General features: G+C 44.8%; 2 protein-coding genes across 6 annotated transcripts in view; one reads left to right on the forward strand and one right to left on the reverse strand.

The window, feature by feature from the left end:
- NIPAL3 (NIPA like domain containing 3) overlaps positions 1-19,694 on the reverse strand; it is a 55,988-nt gene extending 36,294 nt beyond the window's left edge. For 2 of the 4 annotated variants that reach the window (XM_007980027.3, XM_073007700.1), the window contains exons 1-2: positions 19,585-19,694; positions 13,818-14,166 (exon numbers count right to left, since the gene is read on the reverse strand). In XM_007980027.3, the coding sequence (XP_007978218.1) occupies positions 13,818-13,910 (93 nt within the window). In that variant the 5' untranslated portion in view covers positions 13,911-14,166; positions 19,585-19,694. Of the gene's footprint in view, positions 1-13,817; positions 14,167-17,446; positions 17,578-19,584 lie in introns of those variants that run through there. The other 2 variants (XM_038005843.2, XM_007980030.3) reach the window with 2 other exon arrangements.
- STPG1 (sperm tail PG-rich repeat containing 1) overlaps positions 19,588-24,019 on the forward strand; it is a 56,062-nt gene continuing 51,630 nt past the window's right edge. The window contains exons 1-2 of one of the 2 annotated variants that reach the window (XM_007980018.3): positions 19,588-19,685; positions 22,708-22,826. The gene's annotated coding sequence lies outside the window, so the exon portion shown is untranslated. The remainder of the gene's footprint in view (positions 19,686-22,707; positions 22,827-24,019) is intronic. The other variant, XM_007980020.3, reaches the window with a different exon arrangement.

A 24,019-nucleotide genomic window follows, 5' to 3' on the forward strand; every position in this document is an offset into this window, starting at 1 on the left:
TTTTAAATGTAATGAGACTTGTTTTCTGTCCTAATATGTGCTCTATCCCAGCAAATGCTCATGTGCACCTAAGAAGAATTTGTATTTTGCTTTTGTTGAGTGGAATATTCTATGGATTTCTGTCAGTTCTAGTTGCTTAACAGTGTTGTTCAAGTCTTCTATTTCCTTGCTGATCTCCTAATTGTTCTATCCATTAGTAAAAGTGGTGTATTCGCTATTCAAGTCTTTGGCTATTATTGTCTATTTCTTCCTTTGATTCTGTCAGTTTTTGCTTCATGTATTTTGGGGCTCTGTAGGTGCATATATTTTACAATTGTTACATCTTCTTGATGAATTTACCCCTTCATCATAATACAATGTCCTTCTTTGTACCTTGTAACAATTTTATCTTCAATCTATTTTGTTTACTATTAGTACAGCCACTCCAGCTCTCCTTTGGTTATTGTTCACACAGAATATCTTCTTCTTTTTTACTTTCAATCTATTTGTGTCTTTGAATTTAAAGACAATCTTTTGTAGCACATACTTGAGTGTTTTAAAATATATATTCTGCCAATCTCTGCCTTCTACTTGGAGAGTTTAACCCACTTACATTTAATAACAATTAGTGATAAGAAAGGACTTCTGTCATTTTGCCATTTGTTTTCTATAGTCTCTTTTTGTTCCTCAATTCCTCCATTACTGCCCTCTTTTGTGGTAGATATGTTTTCTAGTGTACCACTTTAATTCCCTTGTCATTTATTTTGCTATATATTTAGAGTTATTTTCTTAATGGTTGTGCTGAGGATTATAATTAACACCTTAATTTATAACAATCTAGTTCAGATTAATAGCAACTTAATTTTAGTGTTATACAAACCTTTGCTCCTATATTGTTCCATCTCTCTCCCCCACCCATTATGCTATTATTGTCACAGATTTCTTAATTCCTTTTAAAACTTAATCATCTGATATGGGTAGACGGAATTCTGCCTTCCTTTCATTTAGAAATGATATCTAACTGGAGTCTCCATGTCTCTCTTTTCTTTCCCAATCAATAGAAGGAACTCAGTTTATGTTTCCTGAATACATGACTTAATCTAGCACAAATCAATGGCAATAATTGAGAGAGTGCTGAGAAAAAGGTGGAATGTCAAAGGAGGAATTTACTCTGGGCACAAGACCTGAACTACTTGGCTTAATATTATGTAGCAAAGGCAGTATGGAAGGACCATAGCTAAAATTTAGGCTCTCAGACTTTCAGCCTGAGTTTTTTTACATGCCTGGCCTGCTCTTCCAACCTTCACATGGCACCCGGCCTAAGGCAGAGCATACCCAACCCCCTCAACCAACATTTGTGGCTGAAGAGGACTGCAGAAGTCAACCTACAATGTACAGTATTTTGTGGAAACTAAGAGGATATCATAATCCTAAGGAATTGCTCCAGCACAATAAGTGTGTGGAGTGTGGTTATTCAGAGGTTAGGCTCTAGAGTCAGGCAGACCTCACCTTGAATCCAGCCTCTGTCCTTCATGACACTGTGACTTGGACATATCTTTGGGCATTTGTTTCCTCAACTGTAAAATGGAGTTATTAAGCGTACTTACTCCTCAGGGCAGTTGCAAGAATGAAACAAGATAAACCCATGGAAGTAACAAAGCATGATTTCTAGCACAAGTCAGAGGGTTTATGGATACAGATTTCTTTACTATGGGGCTTCTCAGAGCCTTCGATAAATACCTTCAATAAATATTAGCTATCATAGTTAGATTCAAACATCATTAAACAATAGGGCATCGTGAGAACCTCCTATGTGTTAGGCACATGCCAGTGGGAGGTGATCGAGTTTACTAGAGAGAGCTCAGCCTTTGGAAACTGACAGACTAGGCTTGTTGTAAAGATTAGAAATCATGACAACAATGATAATGATAAACTAACATTTATCAAGCACTTACTATGTGCCAAGTATTACTCTACGTACTTCAAACATACTACCTCATTTAATCCTCATAACAACCTTTTAAAGCAGGTACTATTATCATCTAATTTTCCTCGGTGAGGAAGCTGAGGCACAGCAGATAAGAGATAGCTAGTAAGTGGCTGAAGAAGGATGGAACCCAGGTAGTCTGACACCAGAGCCCATGCTCATAATTATTATGTCAAACTATGGAATATATAAAGCTCTATAACAGGCCTGGAACAGGGTAGGTATTGAATAAATAGTAATAAATAGGGGAGCTGGTGAATTGGTTCTTGACCCAGTGACTTCCAGGCTAATGCAGAATACAGACACTTAAAATATTACAATCTGACTGGGCGTGGTGGCTCATACCTGTAATCCCAGCACTTTGGGAGGTTGAGGTGGGCAGATCACCTGAGGTTGGGAGTTCGAGACCAGCCTGACCAACATGGAGAAACCCCATCTCTACTAAAAATACAAAATTAGCCGGGCGTGGTGGTACATGCCTGTAATCCCAGTTACTCAGGAGGCTGAGGCAGGAGAATTGCTTGAACCTGGGAGGCGGAGGTTGCAGTGAGCCGAGATTGTGCCATTGTACTCCAGCCTAGGCAACAAGAGTGGCGCTCCATCTCAAAAAAAAAAAAAAAAAAAATCACAATCTATTAGAGATGGGCACAAGAAGTACAGAGAAGGGAAGAATGGCACTACAGTCATTTGTTCCTTCAGTGCCTAGTTTGTGCCATGCCCTGTCCTTGTCCTCACGTAACATACATTGAACTGACTATGTAATCACATTGTGGTTAGTGCTACACAGGAGAGGCACGGGGTACTCTACATGACAGGGACCTGATCTAGTGTGTGTATTGGGGGGTGGTCAAGAAAGGCATCTCTGAAGAATGATTTCTGAAGGGAGGCCTGAAGACCTGGAGTAGTGGGGTGGGGTGGAGAAAGCCATTCCACAATGCATAGGAAGCTCCTGAGGTGGGAACAAACAAGTACTTTTGAGGGAGAGAAAGATGGCTGATGTAAGGGGAAAAGACTCAGGGAAAAATGGGATTGGGGAACTGATTAAAGGGAATCCCCTTTAATCCAGTTTTAAAAGGGGTCCAGGGAAGATGGAAAGAAACCAGAGAAGCCCTATTCCAAGACACTGGACCTGGACCTGGGCTTAGAGAGGACAGGGAGGCTCTGAGTGACGTTATTAGGACTATGTTTCTAAAAGAGAAATCATTTCACTTGAACCCTTAGAGGTCATAAAATAAAAAAATAAATAAAATAGAAATCAGGGTTCCAAGGACTAGAAGGCCATCTTCTTTGGACTGGGGCCAGAGATTTTCTTCCACGAGGTGATGCTGACAGTTTTAAGGGACTTGATCACCTATCTTCATGTCCCTCCATGTTCTTTGCTAGCTTTTCGTTATATTCTGCTTTCTCATTTCACCCTTCACAGCAGCTTTTTCCCATTTGATCAAAGAGAGGCTTGTCCTTCATTTACCTTAGAATCTGACTCTGGTACATTGCCAAATTGTAAAACCACCAGGAAATCAAGGGGAATTCTGAAATTTTGTTTCCCACATTTCTTTGGTGATAATCAAGATGCTGTAACACCCATTCCAAGAATGACTTTTCTTCCTTGTGTCATCCATATTCCTGTTAAGGCATGACACTGGAATGGGACAGTTTGGCCCTTGTTGGAATATTCCTAAGCCAGAGTCTGGTTTGACTGATGTTTGGACAATAAGGACTAGCTTTGTTAATTAGGTTATATTCCAGATCTGTTACACAGATTGAATGAGCTAAATTTGCTGCTCTAAGCTTTGACAAAAATATATTCAAAGTTTGTTATAAAATAAAATCATTTATACTTGAAATATATGTACAAATACTTACACACTACACTACATAATAAATGTAAAAATATACGTGCATTAAAGTACAGCATAAGCAAAGGTATAGTAAAAATAGTATTTCAATTTCCCTGACCCGTTCTAGATACATCAGGTTAACACAAGGTGTCTTTAGGTGAAAAAAGTTACAGGCATAATTGATAAGCCCTTTTGGTAAACTTCACAGAAATTGTGAAAGCAAAACAAATCTTGTTGTAAATTAGGTGCATCCAGTACTTTGCTTTGAACAAAAATGAAGGTGGCTCTAATCATATTGTTAGCTGATGAAAATAGTTTATCATAACGTGATTTTTAGCATGTAACTTGGAAAGACTTTAAAGAATTTAGTGATACTGGAGCCTAGCATGGTGGCTCATGCCTGTAATCCCAGCACTTTGGGAGGCTGAGGCGGGTGGGTCACTTGAGGTCAGGAGTTCAGGACCAGCCTGGCCAACATGGTGAAACCCCATCTCTGGCAAAAATACAAAAATTAGTCAGGTGTGATGGCTGGCACCTGTAATCCTAGCTACTTGGGAGGTTGAGGCAGGAGAATCACTTGAACCTGGGAGGTGGAGGTTGCAATGAGCCAAGATCGCGCCACTGCACTCCAGCCTAGGCAACAAGAGTGAGACTCTGTCTCAAAAATAAGAAAAAAAAAAAAGAATTTAGTGATACTGCTATACCAACACTCCTTCCATTCCAGGTACTTATACTAATGTGAATAAAGTTCTTAGCACTTTAGCTATGGGAACCAAAACTTGCAATAGAATGGATGCTAAACTCTACCTCATTCTAGCAATCAGTAATATTTATCTTGAATACACAAATTAATTTTTAAAGAAAGCCTCATTCTTCTCATTCAGATATTCATTTCTAATACACTTTTTTTTTTTTGCTTAATAATCATTGTAAAACTTTATACTGCATTAACAGCTTTCAGTCAATCATACCAATAAAATACTCTTCTGATCAAATCAACACTTATGAACCTTATATCCAAGGAAATTTTAATAAATGAAATTTCATTACCTATTCTACATCTTTCTTATAGAGAAGTATGAAAAATTTTTCACTGGGAGGCCATCAGGCTGAGACAGCTGTAGGGCCTTGGGTTCCTATGTAAGCAAACTGAATTTGAATGTAACCAGTAAAATGAAACTTAGGCATAACCAATCAAAGCATCAACTAACCTCTAACTAGGGACTTCCCTCCAATCAGACCCAAATAAGGCAAGCACCTATCTGTAGCCAATCAAGCCATTTCTTTGCTTTGCTTCTGCACTCAACCTATAAAAGCCTGCTGCTCAGGCCACTAAAGCGGAGTTCTCTGAACCTCTTCTGGTTCTGAGTGCCTGCCTGATTCATGAATCATTCTTAACTCAAATAACTCTGTTACATTTCATTTGTCCAAAGTTTTCCTTTTAATGGAAGTATGGCAGGAGTCCACAAAACTTTCAAGTATTAAAATACACAATTTTGGAATAAAATTCTTTGAGGGAAATAGAATGGAAATACAAATTTAAGGAGAAAAGGGAATGATGTAAAATTTTCAACACTTAAAGAACAGCTTATATATTTTTCAGAAGGCTGATAGTAGGTACCGAATGGTCTTTATACCAAGGGCTTCAGTTAAGAGTATCTAACAGTTTAAAAAAATACCAATGTTTACATTTGCCAGAAACGGTTCAATCCATTCTCCTGCCTCAGACTCCTGAGTAGCTGTCTCGCTCTGTCACCCAGGATGGAATGAGGCTGGAATGCAGTGACGTGATCTCAGCTCACTGCAACCTCTATCTCCAGGGATCGAGCCATACTCCTACCTCAGCCTCCTGAGTAGCTGGGACTACAGGTGCATGCCATTACACCCAGCTAATTTTTGTATTTTTAGTAGAGACGGCGTTTCACTATGTTGCCCAGGCTGGTCTCGAACTCCTGGGCTCAAAGGCCGCCTCAGCCTTCCAAAGTTCTGGGATTACAAGCATGAGTCACCTCAGTGCCTGCAGGGATTCTGGTTTCTATGACCTGCCTTGGGGAAGAGGGACTGTAGTTTCTATGGCTAGCCTGGTGGAGAAGAGGGGCCAGAGAAAGGAGAGCAAGAGAAGGTCAGAGAGGAACTTTTGCTTCTGAGGCTTTCTTTTTCAGGTATGGTTTTCTGATCCCCAACACTTAGTATGATAATAAAGGCTGGTATTGATGGAGCACATGGTGTGCTAAGCCCTTTCTGGGCACCCTCCTCTTAGGGCCACAAACAACGCTATGAGATGGGTGTTACTATGAATCCTGTTTTTAGCATCTAAGCCTGACTTCCAGGCTCTTGATGATAATTACTCCTCCAGACTGTCTCCATTGTGTTCTATGAAGTGTCCTTCAAAGGTGGCACAGTCAATTAGGAAAAAAACCATAATCTTATCAGTGCTGCATTTCCACTAAGGACACAGGTGGCTGAGGTTTCTTTTAAAAGCCATTTCCAATAACAAGTGAATGTCCACATGTAATAACCAGTTAGAGACAGACATGATTAGCAATAGCCTCATATAACTCCACCGAAGTGTTTCAAAGGGCTTCATTAACATTAATTACACCCCCAAACCCTTGTGAAGTGATGATGGGTCCAATTTTATGAGCATTCAAAGACAGGCCAAGAAGTTGCCACCAGCCCTGGGTTACATGGCTTGTACACACACCTACGAGACGCCCTGCAGTGCCTGACACAGGGCAATGGAGAGCAAAAATGACTCCCGCCAGCAAGCCCTTCCTCCAACACTCAGGTTGGAAACCACAAATGTGGGTGCCCAGTTCTGCTGCAGGGAGGGAATGGGCAGTGCCTGGCCAGCTTCCACCTCTGAACCCCACTGGCAGCCTTCTCAACCTATTCTGCTCCTCTTTTTGCTGAGGAACCACGCTGTATGTCTTCATTGGGGTTATTTTAGAGGTGGAGCGTTCACAAGTACACGTGCACGGTTAACCCAGAACAGGGATATTCCACCTTGGAATCAGTGACTTTGTCCCTTAAGCAAAGACACGGTGCAAAGTGGAACATATGGTTCCCAGCTCAGAGGCAGGGGTGAGAACTGTCTTGGGCGGCCCCAGGCTTGGGCACTGCCAGATCAGGTTGATTCTTCTGAGGCAACACCCAATCAGGTTCCCAACTGTTTATCAAGTTGACAAGGCAGAGTAGAATAGACAGTGTCAACTGAGGTGGAAGAGAGGGAAGAAGGCAGGCAAATATCTCAGGAGCTGCTCCCGGTGGAGATCTGTTACCCAAGAAAGCCCAAGACTCGGCCAAAGTCACAGAATAAGCAACTGTCAGGGTTTCCCCACACCGCTCTGGTCCCAGTATTTTATGGGTGAGGAAGTATGAGGCCTCCCAACTACCAGGAGCCTTATATTTAGGGTAATAACTATATACCTTCCAAATAGGGAGACTCCTTGGATCACCTGAGGTCAGGAGTTCAAGACCAGCCTGGTCAACATGGTGAAACCTTGTCTCTACCAACAATATAAAAATTAGCTGGGCATAGTGGCACATGCCTGTAATCCCAGCTACTCAGGAGGCTGAGGCATGAGAATCACCTGATCCCGGAAGGTGGAGGTTGCAGTGAGCCAAGATCACGCCACTGCACTCCAGCCTAGGCGATAGACTGAAACTGCATCTCAAAAAAAAGGAAGACTCTGAGAATGAAAGGGGGCTCTATTAACATACACAGGCACGAGGCACAAACCAAGACCATGACCACTCTGCCCGTGCTGCAGTCTCTCAATGGGGAGGGTTACTGGCAAAAGAAGTGAGGTAAGGGCAAAGCTACTCACCCCAGCTATGCTACCCATTGACTGTGTGGCCATGGGCAAGTTAATTAACCTCTCTGTGCCAGTTTCTTCACAGGTAAAATGGGGTTATAACAGTACCTATCTCATGAGAGATTTTGTGAGGATGAGCACAGTTCCTGTCCTATAAGTAAATAATGTTAGCTGCTTTTATTATGATGATTACAATAGTCATTGTTAATTGGTTATGAAAGGGTGGCTAAAGGACCTATATTTTATTGCCAGGAAGACTGACAGAGGTTTCATGGATGAAAAGGTGATACTTGCGCTAGAAGGCTGGGTAGGATTTTCCAAAGGCAGAAGCAGGGAGTGGTGCAGGCAGCTTCAGTTTGCTCATCTGTAAATTCCAGTCATTCTCATAACTACCCTATAGGGCGGGTGTAAAACTTACCCACAGAGGGGTTATATGATTTTCCCCAAGTTATAATGCTAGAAAGTAACAGAGCTGGTGCAGAGAGCTATAATCACTGTGCACTCAGCCTGGGCCACACAGGAGACTCTGTCTCCCAAAAAAATAAGAAGAAAGGTAATAGAGCCAGGGTTTGAAGCCAAGTCTCTGATTCCAAAGGCCATGCTCTTAACACTCTGTTGTATCTCTAATTTTGGGTCGAATTCTGTCTTGGGGGTAGACACTTGTGAAAATGTATCTTCCCCACCTCCCTCTTAGACTATAACCAGGGACAATCTGTCTTGATGATCTAATCTTTTGGCTTCCCTGGGCCACAATGGAAGAAGAAGAACTGTCTTGGGTAACACATGTTTTAAGAAAGTTTATGAATTTGTGTTGGGCTGCATGCAAGGCCGTCCTGGGCTGTGGGTTGGAAACTTTATCTACATAGCTCCCGCCCCACCCAGCACAAGCTGGAGAGAGTAGGTGCTCAGATGAAATGTCTACTCGCTCAATAGCAGAATAGAGGCCTGACTTTTCCAGGCTGAGGTAAAGCTTCCACAGTGTCAATATCCTGCTGGGAGCCGCTTCCTGGGCAGCTCAGCCTTGGGGCTTCGTGTAGTAGAGTGTCCTTCCCAACAACCAAAATTTATACCCTGATGGGCAGGGCACAGGGCAGGGCTGCAACTCAAGGACAAACAGCTTGCTCCTAACTTCATCCCAGCCATCAAGCTGTCTCTCAATATTTTCCTCCTCCCAAAGGTGAGAGATGAGTTGTGAGCAGCCTGCCCAGCCCACATGATCACTTTTCTGAGACCTGCCTGTAATGGTAGAGCCTCAGAAACCATGTTTGCCAGGTGGCATCAGCTGAGTGGCACTCCTTGGCCATCACCAAGTGGACCAGGTAGATACCTTACCCAACCTGGCCACTCAGGTCTTCCCTCTTTTGAAGGGGAGGCATGAGTTCCAGCACCTTCCAAGCCCCACTGCCTTTCCTGCCACAGGGTTTCATGAGCTACCCTGTTAGCCTTATAATAATTTCCCTTTTTGTCTCAGCTTCTCTGAAATGGGTTTTTACTCCTTGCAATCAAAATAGCCTTAACAAAATCGAGAAAGGAGACAGCTTTCCCTCAAAACCCCTCTCCCCATCCCCACGCAGAATTAACCACACCTTTGCCTCTACTCTGTGTACCTTCATCTGTTCCTCTTGGAAACCCCGTGGCATTTCTGAGTCACATGCTTCCTACATGCCTAGTACATGGTCAGACACTGCGTTAGGTGCTTTTTCATTGATCCACACAGCCATTGGGAGGGAAGGATGAAAACCAACATTCTACAGATGAGATAACAGGAGCTCTGCAGTGTTGCACCATATACCCAAGGTCACTTAGCTAAGAAGGAACAGAGTGGGGATTTGGATCCAGGTCCTCTTCTCTTTACCCCACCCAGTACTTCAGTCAGCTCGGTCATCATCACAACCATGCCTGTCCCTCACCTCAATTCATACATCCTTGGTAGAGGCATCATGAATTATTCATCTTTGCTCTGGCAGGAAGATATTCCATACTAGGCAACTGAATTGATTTTGTGATTAAAATGGAAACTTACTAGAAGTCTCATCAGGGAAAGTGCTCTGAGTTTTCTTAGATTCTTATATTTGTCCATTTGGCATCCATTCATCACAGGGCCAATTGTATTAACTGATTTTTTTATATTCTAAGGAGCATGCCTCTCATATGCTAACTAACCATTCCAGAGCTGCAAACATCTCCTTTATTAAACTCTCACACCCCAGGTCAATATTTCCCCTGCTCTAAATCAACCCAGGGCTACATACCAGACAACCCAGAGTTCTTCAAATCAGCCAGTCCTAAACTGTTCACCCCGTCCTGCCGTGCCTTTCCCACAGAGAAACACAATAAAGGCTCTGATCTAAGCTTTCCCTACATGCCCTCCGCTTCTAACCAACTGACCTTGGTGTGTCCCGTGTGGCCCTCTGCAGCACGATGCGCCTCCTTCTTTTAGGAAACGTAAGCAACAAAAATATTCTTCAACGGCATTAGCCATCCATGGAGTCACTCTGTCATCTCCATAAATTAAGGCCCAGGGAAAATTCAAGATAACAGCTTCTATCATTACATTAGAAATGGTGTAGACTCTGAATATCGAAAGCAGAATGGAATGTTCTGGTTCCTTCACAGAATGAAAGCACTCAGCACCTTCAATATGTAAGGCAGTATTCACTCAAGCTGACCAGCAGCTCCTGAATTTCCTCTGAAGTCAAGACTGTGCCACCATCAATGCGTTTTCTGACTTGAAGAGAGGGTGATTACCCCTGCGGGGAGGGGAGTGATTAGCAGGGGCACAAGGAGACTTTTGGGTACTAGTAATGTTCTGTTTCTTGATTTGGGCATCAGTAACATGTATGCTCTCTTTTCATTAAAATTTGACATCTAGAGCTTATGATTTGTATATTTTTCTGTATGCATACCATATGTCGATAAAAAGGTTAGTTAGAAAAAGTGTTTTTGGACTTGAAACCCTGCTCCATTTTGCATAATGCTCTGTGAAGCACGTGGACACCTCCAAAGATGCAAACAGTAACACTGCCTACTTGAGAAGAGTGTTTTGCTCACTTTGAATATCAGTGCTAAGACATGGTGGCCTGAGATCCTGATTTCTCAGGATGATGGAGTTGATGCGGGAAGGAGCTTCGTAGATCATGTGGTCCAGAAATTCCCACACCTGGCTGATTATCTGATTCACCTGAAGAGGTTTTACAAAATGCACGTTCTGGGTTTCTAGCCTAGCTATGCAAAACCACAATTTGCAGGGGAGTAGAGATGAGGGGGTAAAAGGGTGAAGGCAGAGAGATGAGTCTGAGGCCTAGAAATCTGCATATTTTTGAGCTCCCCGGGTGTTTCAGGTGGTTAGGCAGGATTGGGGACCATCTATGAACTCTACCTCTTCATTTTACAGAGACAGAAACTGAGGCATAGCAAAGGGATGACACTTGCCCAAGATCACACAGCCAGAGATAACAGAGCTGGGCCAAGAACTCAGGTCTCCCAGTTCTCAGTCTGATACTCTTCCCAACAGAGCCCTAGATGAATACAGCAGCTGCACAGAAAGGGGAAACAACAGGTTTTCATGGAAAGAAGATCAAGGAGTGAGATGCCAACACTGAAACAATCATGCCATCTTGGCTCTGAAAGTGGTCTGCTTGGTGAGGCAGAGTCCGCTGAGAATGTCAGAGTCAATCTTTGCTCTAGAACGAGTCTACTTCCAGACAAATGTTCATAATTTCCATACATATTCCACCTGGCTGGTCAGATGGAATTAAAATGACAAAAGCCCTTTAATGACCTGCAGAGTCCCCTCCTTGGGCACGCTGGGGTGTGGTGGCAGCAGGAGGAGTCAGGACACTGGGGAGTCAGAGCAGTGCTGCAGTTAGGAGCGTGGGTTCTGCAGCCGGTCTGACTCGGGTTTCAATTCTGGTTGCACAACTTACTAGTTGTGCCAGTCAGGGCCATTACTGAACTTCTCTGTGTCTCAGTTTCCTTGTCTCTGAAGTGGGGATAAAGATGGTAACAGCTAGCACTAGCACTTGACAAATGTTGGAAATTATGTGTGGGTCATTGCCTAAGGGCTTCACGTGAATAAATTCATTTTATCCTCACCACCACCAGGAGGCAGCTACTATTCTACAGAGGAAGAAACCTGGACCTACTGTGTAGTGCTAGTGTGAAGATTACCCAAGGACAGGCATGTGATGAACTCAGCACAGTACCTGGGATAGAATAAATGCTCAATAAATATTAGTCATTGTTATTATGATCATCATTATTATCTAAAATAATGAAGAGCTAGAGGAAGTTCTAGCTCTTCCTCTCAACTTGCTATAGGATCTTAAGTACGTCACTTCTCACCTCCCAGCCTCACTGTTCCAATCCATCAAATGAGAGGTTTGATGAGATGATCTCTAAAGTCTCCTTTAGCTCTAGGGTATTAGCAGTCACTGATCTTGTTTCTTTCTTTCTTTCTTTCTTTTTTTTTTGTTTGAGGTGGGGCCTCACTCTGTCACCCAGGCTGGAGTGCAGTGGTGCAATCTTGGCTCACTGCAATCTCTTCCTCCCTGGCTCAAGTGATCCTCCCAACTCAGTCTCCCGAGTAGCTGGGACCACAGGTGTGCACTACCACACCTGGCTAATTTTTTGCATTTTTGGTAGAGACAGGGTTTCATCATGTTTGCCCAGGCTGGTCTTGAACTCCTGAGGTCAAGCCATCCACCCACCTCGGCTTCCCAAAGTGTTGAAGTTACAGGCATAAGGCACCACACCCGGCCTCTCTGATCTTTAAAAAAATAATTTTCAATAAATCCAAGTCATCGGATGCTGCATTGATAGGTGTTTAGAAACACTTAAATCTGACATTAAAACCCCCTTTTTAAAAAAGGTTCATTCCCTTCTGCCTATTCATTGTACCTATATGACTATATCTAAGGAAAGGATGAGAGATCAGCACAGAGGTTTACACTCCAGGATGTTCACGGTTTACCGCCACTCCAGATTAGAGATAGCCTGAATATCCAGCAATGAGGATCTGTCGAGCAAATTTTGACACAGCAGCTCAACAGATTATTGGGCAATCATTCAAAAAGTATGCTTTCAGTCACTACTCGATGACATGGGGAAATATTCCACAAGCAAGGTCAAGTTAAACAACCAAGATACAAAACTTTATGCGCAATGTGACCCCAAATTTATAATACTAGAAAAAAACAAGGATCTATACTGAAATATGAAAATTATCTCCAAATAATGGAGGTGATATACATACATACATATGTGTGTGTGTGTGTATATATACACATATATATATATATAATTTTCTTTTTTTTTTTTTTGGCAACAGGGTCTTGCTCTGTCACCCAGGCTAGAGTGCAGTGGTGTAATCATAGCTCACAACACCCTCAAACTACTCTTAGGCTCAAACTATCCTCTCGTCTCAGCCTCTTGAGTAGTTAGGGCTTCAGGCGCATGCCACCACACCTGGCTAATTTTCAATTTTTCTGTACAGATGGGGTCTCATTATGTTGCCCTGGCTGGTTTCAAACTTCTGGCCTCAAGAGATCCTCCCACCTTGGCCTCCCAACGTGCTGGAATTACAGGCAGGAGCCACCACAACTGGTCCAGAGTAGGTGATTTTTTTAAAAATAAAATCTACTAAGTGGGAATGCATTCCTTTTATTCCATACCTTTTATGGTGTATCTCTGCCTCCCTATTTTTACGTATTTTAATGAGCATCTCTTTTTTTTTTTTTTTTTTTTTTCCCGTTTTGAGATGGAGTCTCGCTCTGTTGCCAGGCTGGATTACAATGGCACCATCTCAGCTCACTGCAACCTCCACCTCCAGGGTTCAAGCGATTCTCCTGCCTCAGCCTCCAGAGTAGCTGGGACTACAGGCGGGTGCCACCACGCCCAGCTAATCTTCGTGTTTTTAGTAGAGATGGGGTTTCACCATGCTGGCCAAAATGGTCTCGATCTCTTGACCTCGTGACCTACCCACCTCCCAAAGTGCTAGGATTACAGGCGTGAGCCGCCGCTCCCGGCCTATCTCTTTTCTTTTGATTACACATTCCCTTGTCTGTGTGAAGGGCCTGCCTGTTTCTGCCAGTGACAGGCATACAGACCCCATATATATCTGTTAGCCAATGCAGAGCACTGTGTAACTTTCTTGTTAGGAAAATACAAATTCCCAAACCCCAAAAAAGCCCTTGCCTTGTAGGAGAAGGAAGTCTCGCTCAGGGTGCTGGCGCTACTTGTGGGAGGCAGCTGCTGCAGCTGCAGGGCTGCGCTGTGGGCTCCGTCCATGGTGGTCTAGTGGTGCATCCCGCCGGGCCGGGCTCAGGAGGTGGAGCTGCTGCTAGGCGGGGTCCAGGCCAGATGCCATCTCTCCTCGTGGTGTTCACTTCCCTCCAGCAGCCATCACTTCCTCATGCCAAAAGAATGCTTCAAGGCTCTTTTGGCTGATTTACAGCCTTCTCCTCAGCTTCACTTAGAGAAGTGCCAATCTCCGTGGCTCTCCCAGCAGACAGAGAGGGGCGTGTTTTCCAGTTCTTGCGGTGCTCTAGGGTGGTGGAGAGGAACATTAAATATGCATGGACAAGGAAACACTGAGCCCAGCTTTGTTACCTGAGAATACCATTCAGATAAAACATAACTGGCCATGACAAGTGAGTCCATTAAAAAAATTCTGCAAAATTCAATTCTAGCAGTTAAAAACAAGTTCTATCATGCCTTTGTCCTCCCCTTAATACAAACCTGACTCATCTATCTCAAAAGCTTTCTCTCTGGCTCTTAAATGTCCCCTTTCCTCCTCCACTCTGCTTCCTTCCTCCTATCGCACCCAACTTAAATCCTCCCTTTTTCCATAGCTCTTGAGCACAAGAAGTAGAATACTAACTTCTCCAGGTCTCAAAAAAAAAAAAAAAAAAAATTCCACTACCACAAAAAGGGAACATTTAAGTTTCAACTTAGGAAGAAAGAATCAGAAGAAAAGCTACCTCCATGGAAGACAGAAGAACTGGCCTGCTACTGAGGGTCGGCCTGACACAGGTGAGGAAACACTGGTCTTGGAGGTGGAAAACCTGTGTGACCAGGTAACTTTGCCTCTCAGAGATTCAGTTGCCTCCTCTGTAAAGTGGGGGTAATAACATGGCCTCAAATAAATCCAGCAATGATGAGAATCCCTGCTAATTTCATTGGACTTATATTTTCAGTGCTTCCCAAACTGTTCCCTTTTTTGGAGACAGAATCTCACTCTGTCATCCAGGCTGGAGTGCAGTGGCACAAACATAGCCTCCACTTGCTGGGCTCCAGCGATCCTCCCTCAGCCTCCCAAGGTGCTGGGATTACAGGTGTGTGCCACTTCTCAAACTTTTCTACCAGAGAAGAGAAAGTATACTCCTAGTGTCCTAGGAGGCATGGCCAAGACCCTACTTAAAAGTGTTAGGGGTTTCTTTGAGGACTTGTTATACATTTTTTAAAAAATGTAGTCTACTGCATAGTCTATATTTATTTTAATAGAAAAATGTTTTAAATTGCTTTTGATGTGCCACGTGCTACCTGTTTTACCTTTGCCAGGTCATTTAACTTTTCAGCCAGTTTCTCCAGCTGTGAAATATAGATAATAATGTTCCCACCCCACATGGCAGTCTTGAGAATTTGATGAAATCATACATGCAAAATGCAGGCATAGCAAATGGTCCATGAATGTGAGTTGCTGTTAGGATTAATTTTATTAATTAATTTTATTCTCCCATGTTTAATTATTTATTAATTATTTATTTTGCCCATTCTTGTCTCTCTCATGCATTCATCCAACAAATATTTACCGAGGGCTCACTGTGAGCTAAACAATTTCTGCCACTCCCTGAGGCTTCAGAGAGCTGCCTCCTGTGTATCCTGTAGCTGTCAGTTCCTTTTGCTATCCGGCCCTAGGCCCAGGATTCAGTTGCCTGCTCTGTAAAGTGGGGGTAATAACATGGCCTCAAATATTCATGGTGTGAATAGCACATACATATGTGATGAGGCGAACACCATGTCCAGCACTAGGAAACAACAGCTGCAGGTTTTGCACAGGGACAGCTACAGAAACCATTTGGCTTGGTTTCACTTTGTCAGAGGGCCTCAGGATGAAATTATTGCTACTACCTGCAGACGAGGTTATGTATCCAGTATACAGACACGAGATGTAAGCATTCACCGGGTAACTTTATCAGGTAATTCACACCCCATAGCTAGACTTCCCTGCCTGCAAAACCCTATGAATATGGGTTTGCAATCTTGTGGAAAGCATAATTATTCACTATACTTTCACGTACATGTGAAAAGCATTATTGCGTTAAATGTCTGTAACGATGTTTTAGCATTTGTAATAACCATAAGAGCCTTAAGAGTGGCTCAGGGCTCTTTCTACCTCTGAGAGGCCCCGAGAAGCATTCGACCATGAAGCAGTCACGAAATGGGGGAGCACACACTCCCGTGAGGTGTCTGCGGAATACCCTGTTCAGTTGCTTCCAGCTGAGATCTAGCCCAGAGCCTGACAGTGACTTGTATACATACCAACCGACTCACTAAATGCAGGCCAGTTAAGCACCGCGTGCGCTGTGGCCCCTTCACAGTCAAGAATGCCTTTCTAAGGCCTAATCCACCGCAACTCCAGAGCTCCAACAAGCAGATACACTCAGCCTCACCTACAGGAGGTCAGAGAAAGCCAACAGCCCTTAGCGGCATGTCAGTCAAGGGAGTGGTGGGAACCCAGGCCTCTTAACATCCTTTAGACTAGTTAGTTTGCTCAAGTGCTTTTCCGGTTTTGCTTTTGTTTGTGGTGGTTGGCATTGCTGTGGTTTAATTTTTTCTTCTAAAAAGCAGCTTCCCTCTCTGCCTCAGGAACTCCCAGGCCTCTGAGGCATCGCCTGCAAAGATAGAAGGGCTCTCCCTCAGCTGGGTGGGAGTCCGGACTGAAAGCCTGGAGGAACCCTTTGCAAGCTCTACTCCCTTATAAGACACATACTCTTTGCCTGGTGACTCTCTTTTCCTGATTTTGAAGCATTTCTCCAGGACCTACATATGCCCCAGAGGCAAGCAGTCACCTCTGCATTGTCAGCCACCCCACAATTAGAGCACGTGGTCACTGACCCAAGAAAGGAATGATAATTCACTAGGTGCTCTGCTTCCATTCCCACCCCGTTTATCTCCATGACCGATTTCACCAATCCCACCGAGCACGTTTTACAGACGAGAGAGCTGTGGCTCATGGCCGCTTAGGATAGCGTCTGTATTCGAATTTGCCTCTTTCCGAACAAATCAATAAAACACAGTCTTTCCCACCACCTGACGATCTGGCTTCTGGAGGTGAGCGCCAGTTCCCTGCCAAGCTTCCCGTTCCTGGACTTTGGCTCACGAGAAGGTTACATTTTTCCGTCCCCTCCCATTGAGCTGGAAACTCTACAACTGGAGGAGACAGCACCTCTGTTCCAGAAGCGGGCTTAGACCAAGAACGCCTCCCCTCATCCCACCTGCTAACTCCACCATCTGCTGCCGCCAGGAAGTCCGAGCCGTTCGGCACGAAGAGGAGAAATGCTGGCAAAGTTACTCCATGTTACTTCCTGGTTTGGTAGAGCCTGGCATCACCTTTAGTTAAGGTAGCCCATGCCCCTGTTCTTCTTAGCCTCGATACAAAACTGGAAAGAACATTCTGAGGCAACGGGACCCAGGTTGGCGAGGCTGGTGACAGCAACAAGGAAGGGTATGTATACTAGGGGACATTAGGTGACTTCGCTCTTTCCAGAAAAAACGAAGGTTAAATTCAATTCCCCTTCCTCCCAGTGTTAATCACTACTCACCGGCGGCGTCTCCTCTAAGGCCCACCTATCAAAACCTTCTGAGAAATGACTTGGACTCTTCGTGCAACCCGGAGGCACAGCCTCCTTCATCCCTTCCCAATTCAGAGCTGCCAAGATGCTGCAGTGTTTTGCTTTCAGAGGTCGCGATTTGATTTGCCAGGCTGCCTGCCAGTCAGAAGTTGGCAGACATTTCGCGCAGGCGAGTGGCTGCGAGGACGGGGGGTGGGCGGGACAGCCCCCGGCAATTGGCTGCGCCGCAAAGCTTGCTTGAAGGATAGGGGAGCGACCTGGGGCTAGAGTTTGGCGCTCACCTGGTGCGGGGACCCCCTAGCGGCCACAGGAAGAATGTTGCGGCGACTCCCCTGCCCCCTCTCCCGCTGTCCTAGAGAGCTCAGGTGATTGCTCGCCTCCACCTGCCCGGCAGGTGGGCCTGGTTTTAGCAGCCTACCAGGTGTCCTCCCTTCTTACCCCCATAGCCACCTTCCGGGCTTTGCTCCTGCTGTTCCCCTACCCGACGCTCTCATCAACTATTCAAATCTAAAACGTCCTTGAAGACCCAGCGCTCCCTAAAGCCCTCGCGAGACTTGGGGCCAAACATATCTCTCCTTTCCTGCCCTCCCGGAACACCTGTTGGATATCAAGCCTCCCAGCAATCCTGAAGGTCCTGAAACGAGCCTAGCGCTTGGTTGTTTCTATAATGTACATAATTATCACAGTTATGATAATTAACACGCGCATGGAGTTTTACAGATGACAAGCTTCTCATCGCTCACACGTTGTCATGTACACGCATTTGCTTTCAGATCGTCACAGCCATGAGTGAGACATGAAGCCCGTTTACATACGATGAAATGTCATTTGGGCCTAGACATCTACAATGAGAAAGAGGCAGTTCTGGTCTCAGATCGCGGGGCAGAGAAAGCTCCTTGGGAACACGAGAGAGGAAAAAGCTGGTGCATTGTGGAAACTGCCCGAAGGCCAGCAGGGCTGTTGAGAGATTTTTCTGGGGGCGTGGTTGGGGCTGCTCTCTGAGGAACGGGTCAGGGACAGTTTATAAATAATATATTTGGGGCCCGGCGCAGTGGCTCACGCCTGTAATCTCAGGACTCTGGGAGGCCAGGAGGATCACTTAATCCCAAGAGTTTGAGACCAGCCTGGACAACATAGTGGGACCCCATCTCTACAAAAAAAAAAATTAAAAATTAGCCGGGCGTGGCGGCGAGTGCCTGTGGTCCCAGCTACTCAGGAGGTTGAGGCGGGAGGATCGCTTGAACCCGGGAGGCGGAGGTTGCAGCAAGTCTAAATCGCGCCACTGCACTCCAGCCTGGGCAACAGAGCAAGACCCCGTCAAACAAAAACAAAAAAACTCGGATTTCACCCTAAATTTAAAGGGGAGCCATTGGAGGACTTTAAGCAGGGAAGTGACATGGTCGCTGCGACCACCCTGCCCTGAAGTGTGTGAAGAGGGTCTCCTGGAATACCAAGTGGCTGCCCTTGTATAGTCGCCCATGTCAATTTTTTTTTTTTTTTTTTTTTTTTTTTGTGCTGTTAGAAACAGGGCTTGGGGCGGCATGTGGTTTCTTATGCCTGTAATCCCAACACTTTAGAAGGCCGAGGCGGGTGGATCACCTGAGGTCAGCAGTTTGAGACCAGCCTGGCCAACATGGTGAAACCCTGTCTCTACTAAAAATACAAAAAAATTAGCCTGGCGTGGTGGCGAGAGCCAGTAATCCCAGCTACTCAGGAGGCTGAGGCAGGAGCATCGCTTGAACCTGGAGGGCGGAGGTTGCAGCGAGCCAAGATTGCGCCACTGCACTCCAACCTGGGCGATAGAGACTCTGTCTCAAAAAAAAAAAAAAAAGAAACAGGGTTTGGATGCATGTTAATTCTCTTAGGTATATTCTCTGAAGCAAGATTTTTGAGTGAGCAAAATTCTAAGGCTTTTGGTTTATCACAAGACTTTTGAGGCATGGCCTAGATAAATCTCTTATTAGTTCCCCAACCCGCCACAGGTCCGGATGTAATTAACCTAAAACCTAAAATTCGGCCGGCTTCGCTGCAGACTTTGAAACGCCTTTAATGATTGGTTAATAACTTTTCACGTTAAAGAAACAGAGGATGCCATTGGCTAGAGTTACCTCCGGGACGGCGGAAGGTGGACTTGCGAATGTTAGGCCTGTGGTTGCCATAGCGACCGGGAGGTTGGGCTGGCCAGATTCAGCCGCCGGGACCCGACCAGGTAGGAGGCAGTTCCGGCGGGGGGACCGTTTCTTGAGATCGTGGGGAAGAGGACGCGGCGCATCATGTCCTCCGCGTGGGACGCCCACGGAGATCCCCCGACCTCCAGGTTTTTGCGGAATTCCAGGGCCGAGCTAGGTGGAGCCCCGAGGGCGGGAAGAAGCCACCATGGTAGTTGCCCCTGCGTCGGGGCGTGTCCTCGGTGGTTCCACCCGAAAAGTGGTGACAGCTGGGGCTTGCCTGCTCCACCGACCTCCTGCGAGAGGCGTGGGCGTCCGAGCCTTCTGGCTCCGCCTCCGCGAGTGCGCAAAAGTTGGGAGGTTCAAAGACAGGTCAGATCTTTGGCGTCCACCCACTGCCAGGCACTGAAGCCTCCCAACTTTTGCGCACTCGCGGAGGCGGAGCCAGAAGGCTCGGACGCCCACGCCTCTCGCAGGAGGTCGGTGGAGCAGGCAAGCCCCAGCTGTCACCACTTTTCGGGTGGAACCACCGAGGACACGCCCCGACGCAGGGGCAACTACCATGGTGGCTTCTTCCCGCCCTCGGGGCTCCACCTAGCTCGGCCCTGGAATTCCGCAAGCACCCCCAGCTCAGGGGGTGTCCCCCAGCAAACGACTTCCCTGCTCTGGGCCTCGATTTACCCATCTGTACAATAAAAGGGTGAGATTGGAACCTGGTGGTTACTAGCGCGCCACTAAATTTCCTTCCAGCTCCCTGACACACTTGCTCAGCCAACGAAGACTATCGAATGGGTTATTTACCTGAGAGTGCTTTGAAAAAGTGTAGACTGCTTTCAAGATGCTTATAACTGAGTAGATAAAAATCCCTACGGTCGAAACTACTCAGGACATCCAAAAAAATTCCATCTAAAGTATACATAGTTTAGTACATGTTTATATACCCTGTACAGTAACATGTATGATGTAAACTATGTGATAATACTTAGCATATATAACTGTTTTAAAAACATAAAAGATGATAAAATGAAACTGTGCCTATAGTTGTGACCATGTGAGCTGTCCTTATGGAATCTAACTCCTGCAGGAAAGATACTATGAGCACATCTATACACACAATTGCCAAAAAGGGTCTACCTCTAGTATTCGTTCATTCCACAAATATTTATGGAGAAAATACTATTTTTAAAAAGTCTCATTACTATTATTATTTTTTTTGTACAGACAGGGCCTCACTATGTTGCCCAGGCTAGCCTTGAACTCCTGTCTCAAGCCATCCTTCCCCCTCAGCCTCTCAAAGTGCTGGGATTACAGGTGTGAGCCACCATTCCCAGCCAAAGGAGCAAATACTGTATGCCAGGAAATAGACTGAAGATTCAGAGATGAACTTTCTTTTGGGGAAGATCATAAATAAAGTCATAAACATACAATATAATGTTGGGTAGTGAAAAGTGCTTTGAAAAAGCAGAGTAAGGGGCTAGAGAGAGATTAGTTAGTGCTTCTTAAGAGAGGGTGGCCAGGGAAGTCATGCCTAAGAAGGTTTGAACAGACAGTCTTGTAAATTTGGTGACAGGACCGCAGGATGATGCCCCAGTACGGTGAAGAAAGGAGCTCCCCGTGCAACACAGAGGTATATGCAAAAGCCAAGGAGGTCCCATGGAGAAGAAGATTAGTCTTTAGGTGGTGAGGCATGACAACTGCCTTCAAATTCTTACAGACTAGTCATATAGAATAGTGGCTTTCAAACAGTTTGACTGTGACTCATGGTAAATGCATTTTATATTGTCATCCAGCGCGTACACACGCATATGACAAACTAAAACTTCACAAAAGACTACAGACTCTGACTTGCATTTTGAAAATCACCAATGTGGAAGAGAAATGAGACTTATTTTGAGTTGATTCCAAGGGTGGGAATTAGGACGGGTAGAAAAAAAAAAGAATCAGCTTTGATTCAGGAAGGAACTTCCTAGCAATTAGAACTGCCCAACAGTGAACTTCCCCCAGGAGTTTTTAAACTGTGTTCTGATGAAACCTAGCATTCTGTGAATATTCAAAAGAGTCAAATATTTGCCCCCCACCCAGCCATCCCTTATTTGCTTCATATTTTGAAAACTGTATATAATATTCTAACTTCAGAAACCCAACCAGGTCAGGCACTGTGGCTCACTGTAATCCCAGTGCTTTGGGAAGCTGAGGTGAGAAGATTGCTCAAGGCTAGGATTTCAAGACCAGCTTGGGCAGCATAGTGAGAAATTGTCTCTACGAAAAATTTTAAAACTAGCCAGGTGTGGTGGCTGGTGTCTGTAGTCTTCCAGCTACTCTGGAGGCTGCGGTGGGAGGATCACTTAAGCCCAGGAGTTTGAGGTTGCAGTAAGCTGATTGCACCCCTGCACTCTAGCAACTGGACAACACTGCAAGATCCTGTTTCTAAAAATAATAACAACAAACCAATCATACCCACTCGGGTACTAAATGTCAAAATTTAGCAAGTTAATATTTAGTGTGTGCTGCCTGAGAGATTATTAGAGGTTAAGGAGTGAGTAGAAGTCAGACTTCCTGAGTTCAAAGCCTGATTCCACCTTTCTTCTAATGTGACTTTGGGCAAGTCACTTAACCCCCCACCAAACTTCAGTTTTCTCATCTGTGAAAAATGGGGATTATACCTCACTGGATTGTTGTAAAAATTGCACGAGGTATTCTATAGAAGACATTTAGGACTGTACAGGCTCAATAAATGATAGCTATTATTTTAAGTTGTTAATTTGATATCCCTGTGCATATATTAAAACCCTACATTAACACAAGCCTGCTGCAGGACAGGCAGTATTAACCACTTCACATGGATCAGCCTGAGACGAAGGTACTGTTATCACTCCCGGTTTATGGAGGAGGAAATGGGCTCAGAAGGTTAAGTGACTCATCCAGAATCAGAGCTAAGTGGCCGAGCATAATCTTGAACTCAGGACTGGATACTCTGGACTGCTGCACTGGCCCCCACCTAGGAATTGCTTAAACATATGTTGTTGATTCACAAGGTGGTATATCTTCACGGCTCTTTCTTAGATTCTAGGCCCATGCCATCCTGTCATGAACAGTTATACAAGCAAGTGGACCAGTGAGGCACATTTGGGCAGTGCTCTGTTCACATCTGGCCTGCACCTGCTCTCATCCTGCCTTCACAGGTATGCAGTGAGAAGACTGGAATAGTGTAGTCTTTTGGTGGTAAGATTGGGGATTGTTTTTTATTTGTCTGTTTGTTTGTTTTGAGATGGAGTCTCACTCTGTTGCTCAGGCTGGAGTGCGGTGGTGCGATCTTGGCTCACTGTGACCTTCACCTCCTGACCTTCTCCTGCCTCAGCCTCCTGAGTAGCTGGGACTACAGGCGCACACCGCCATGTCTGGCTAATTTTTGTATTTTTAGTAGACACGGGGTTTCACTGTGTTAGCCAGGATGGTCTCGATCTTCTGACCTCATGATCCACCCGCCTCGGCCTCCCAAAGTGCTGGGATTACAGGTGTGAGCCACCGTGCCCGGCTGTGGATTGGGGATTACTTAAAATTTTGTTGTAACTTATCATATTTTCTTAAATGTTGACAGTGTACATACATTATTATTACAGTAGTCCTCCTTTATTCAAGGGGTATATGTTCCAAGACCACCAGTAGATGCCAGTGAAACAATGGATAATACCCAAACTGATTACTGTCAATCAGACTGTTTCCGTTCATATCTTCCACTCACAAATTTAATGCTTTTTCCATCTTGAGTAAGCACTTATCATGCTCTGTGGCTACTTACAGTCTGAGGTGAAGCACCAAAACTAGCACCAATTTTTTTCCCCTTTGAAATTTCATGGATAAAAGTTTTGTTCTTACTATAGATCTTAGCAGCCTCAGAATACAGTTGTTTCTTGCCTTATTAAGTCAAGAACGTTCACCTTTTCACTTAAAGGAGGCACTTTACAGCTTCTCTTTGACATGTCCAAAGTGCTGGCATCAGTACTCTTGTGCTTTGGGGCCATTATTAAGTAAAGTAAGAGTTACTTGAACACAAGCACTGAGACAACATGTCAGTGGATCTGACAATCGTGATGGCTACTGAGTGACTAATGGTGGAGTAGCAAATACAGCTTGAATGTGCTGGACAAGGATGATTCACATCCCAGGTGGGGTGGAGTCAGACGATACGAGATTTCATCACATGCCTCAGAATGGTCCATAATTTAAAGCTGATGAATTATTTATTTCTGGAATTTTCCATTTAGTATTTTCAAACCACAATTGACCATGGGTAACTGAAACTGGAAAATGAAGTTACAGACAAGGTGGACTACTGTATAACAGGAAGCTTACTATTTTTCTAATCACTCATAAT

Source organism: Chlorocebus sabaeus, chromosome 20 (genome assembly GCF_047675955.1).
Source record: "Chlorocebus sabaeus isolate Y175 chromosome 20, mChlSab1.0.hap1, whole genome shotgun sequence".
Classification (NCBI taxonomy): Eukaryota; Metazoa; Chordata; class Mammalia; order Primates; family Cercopithecidae; genus Chlorocebus; species Chlorocebus sabaeus.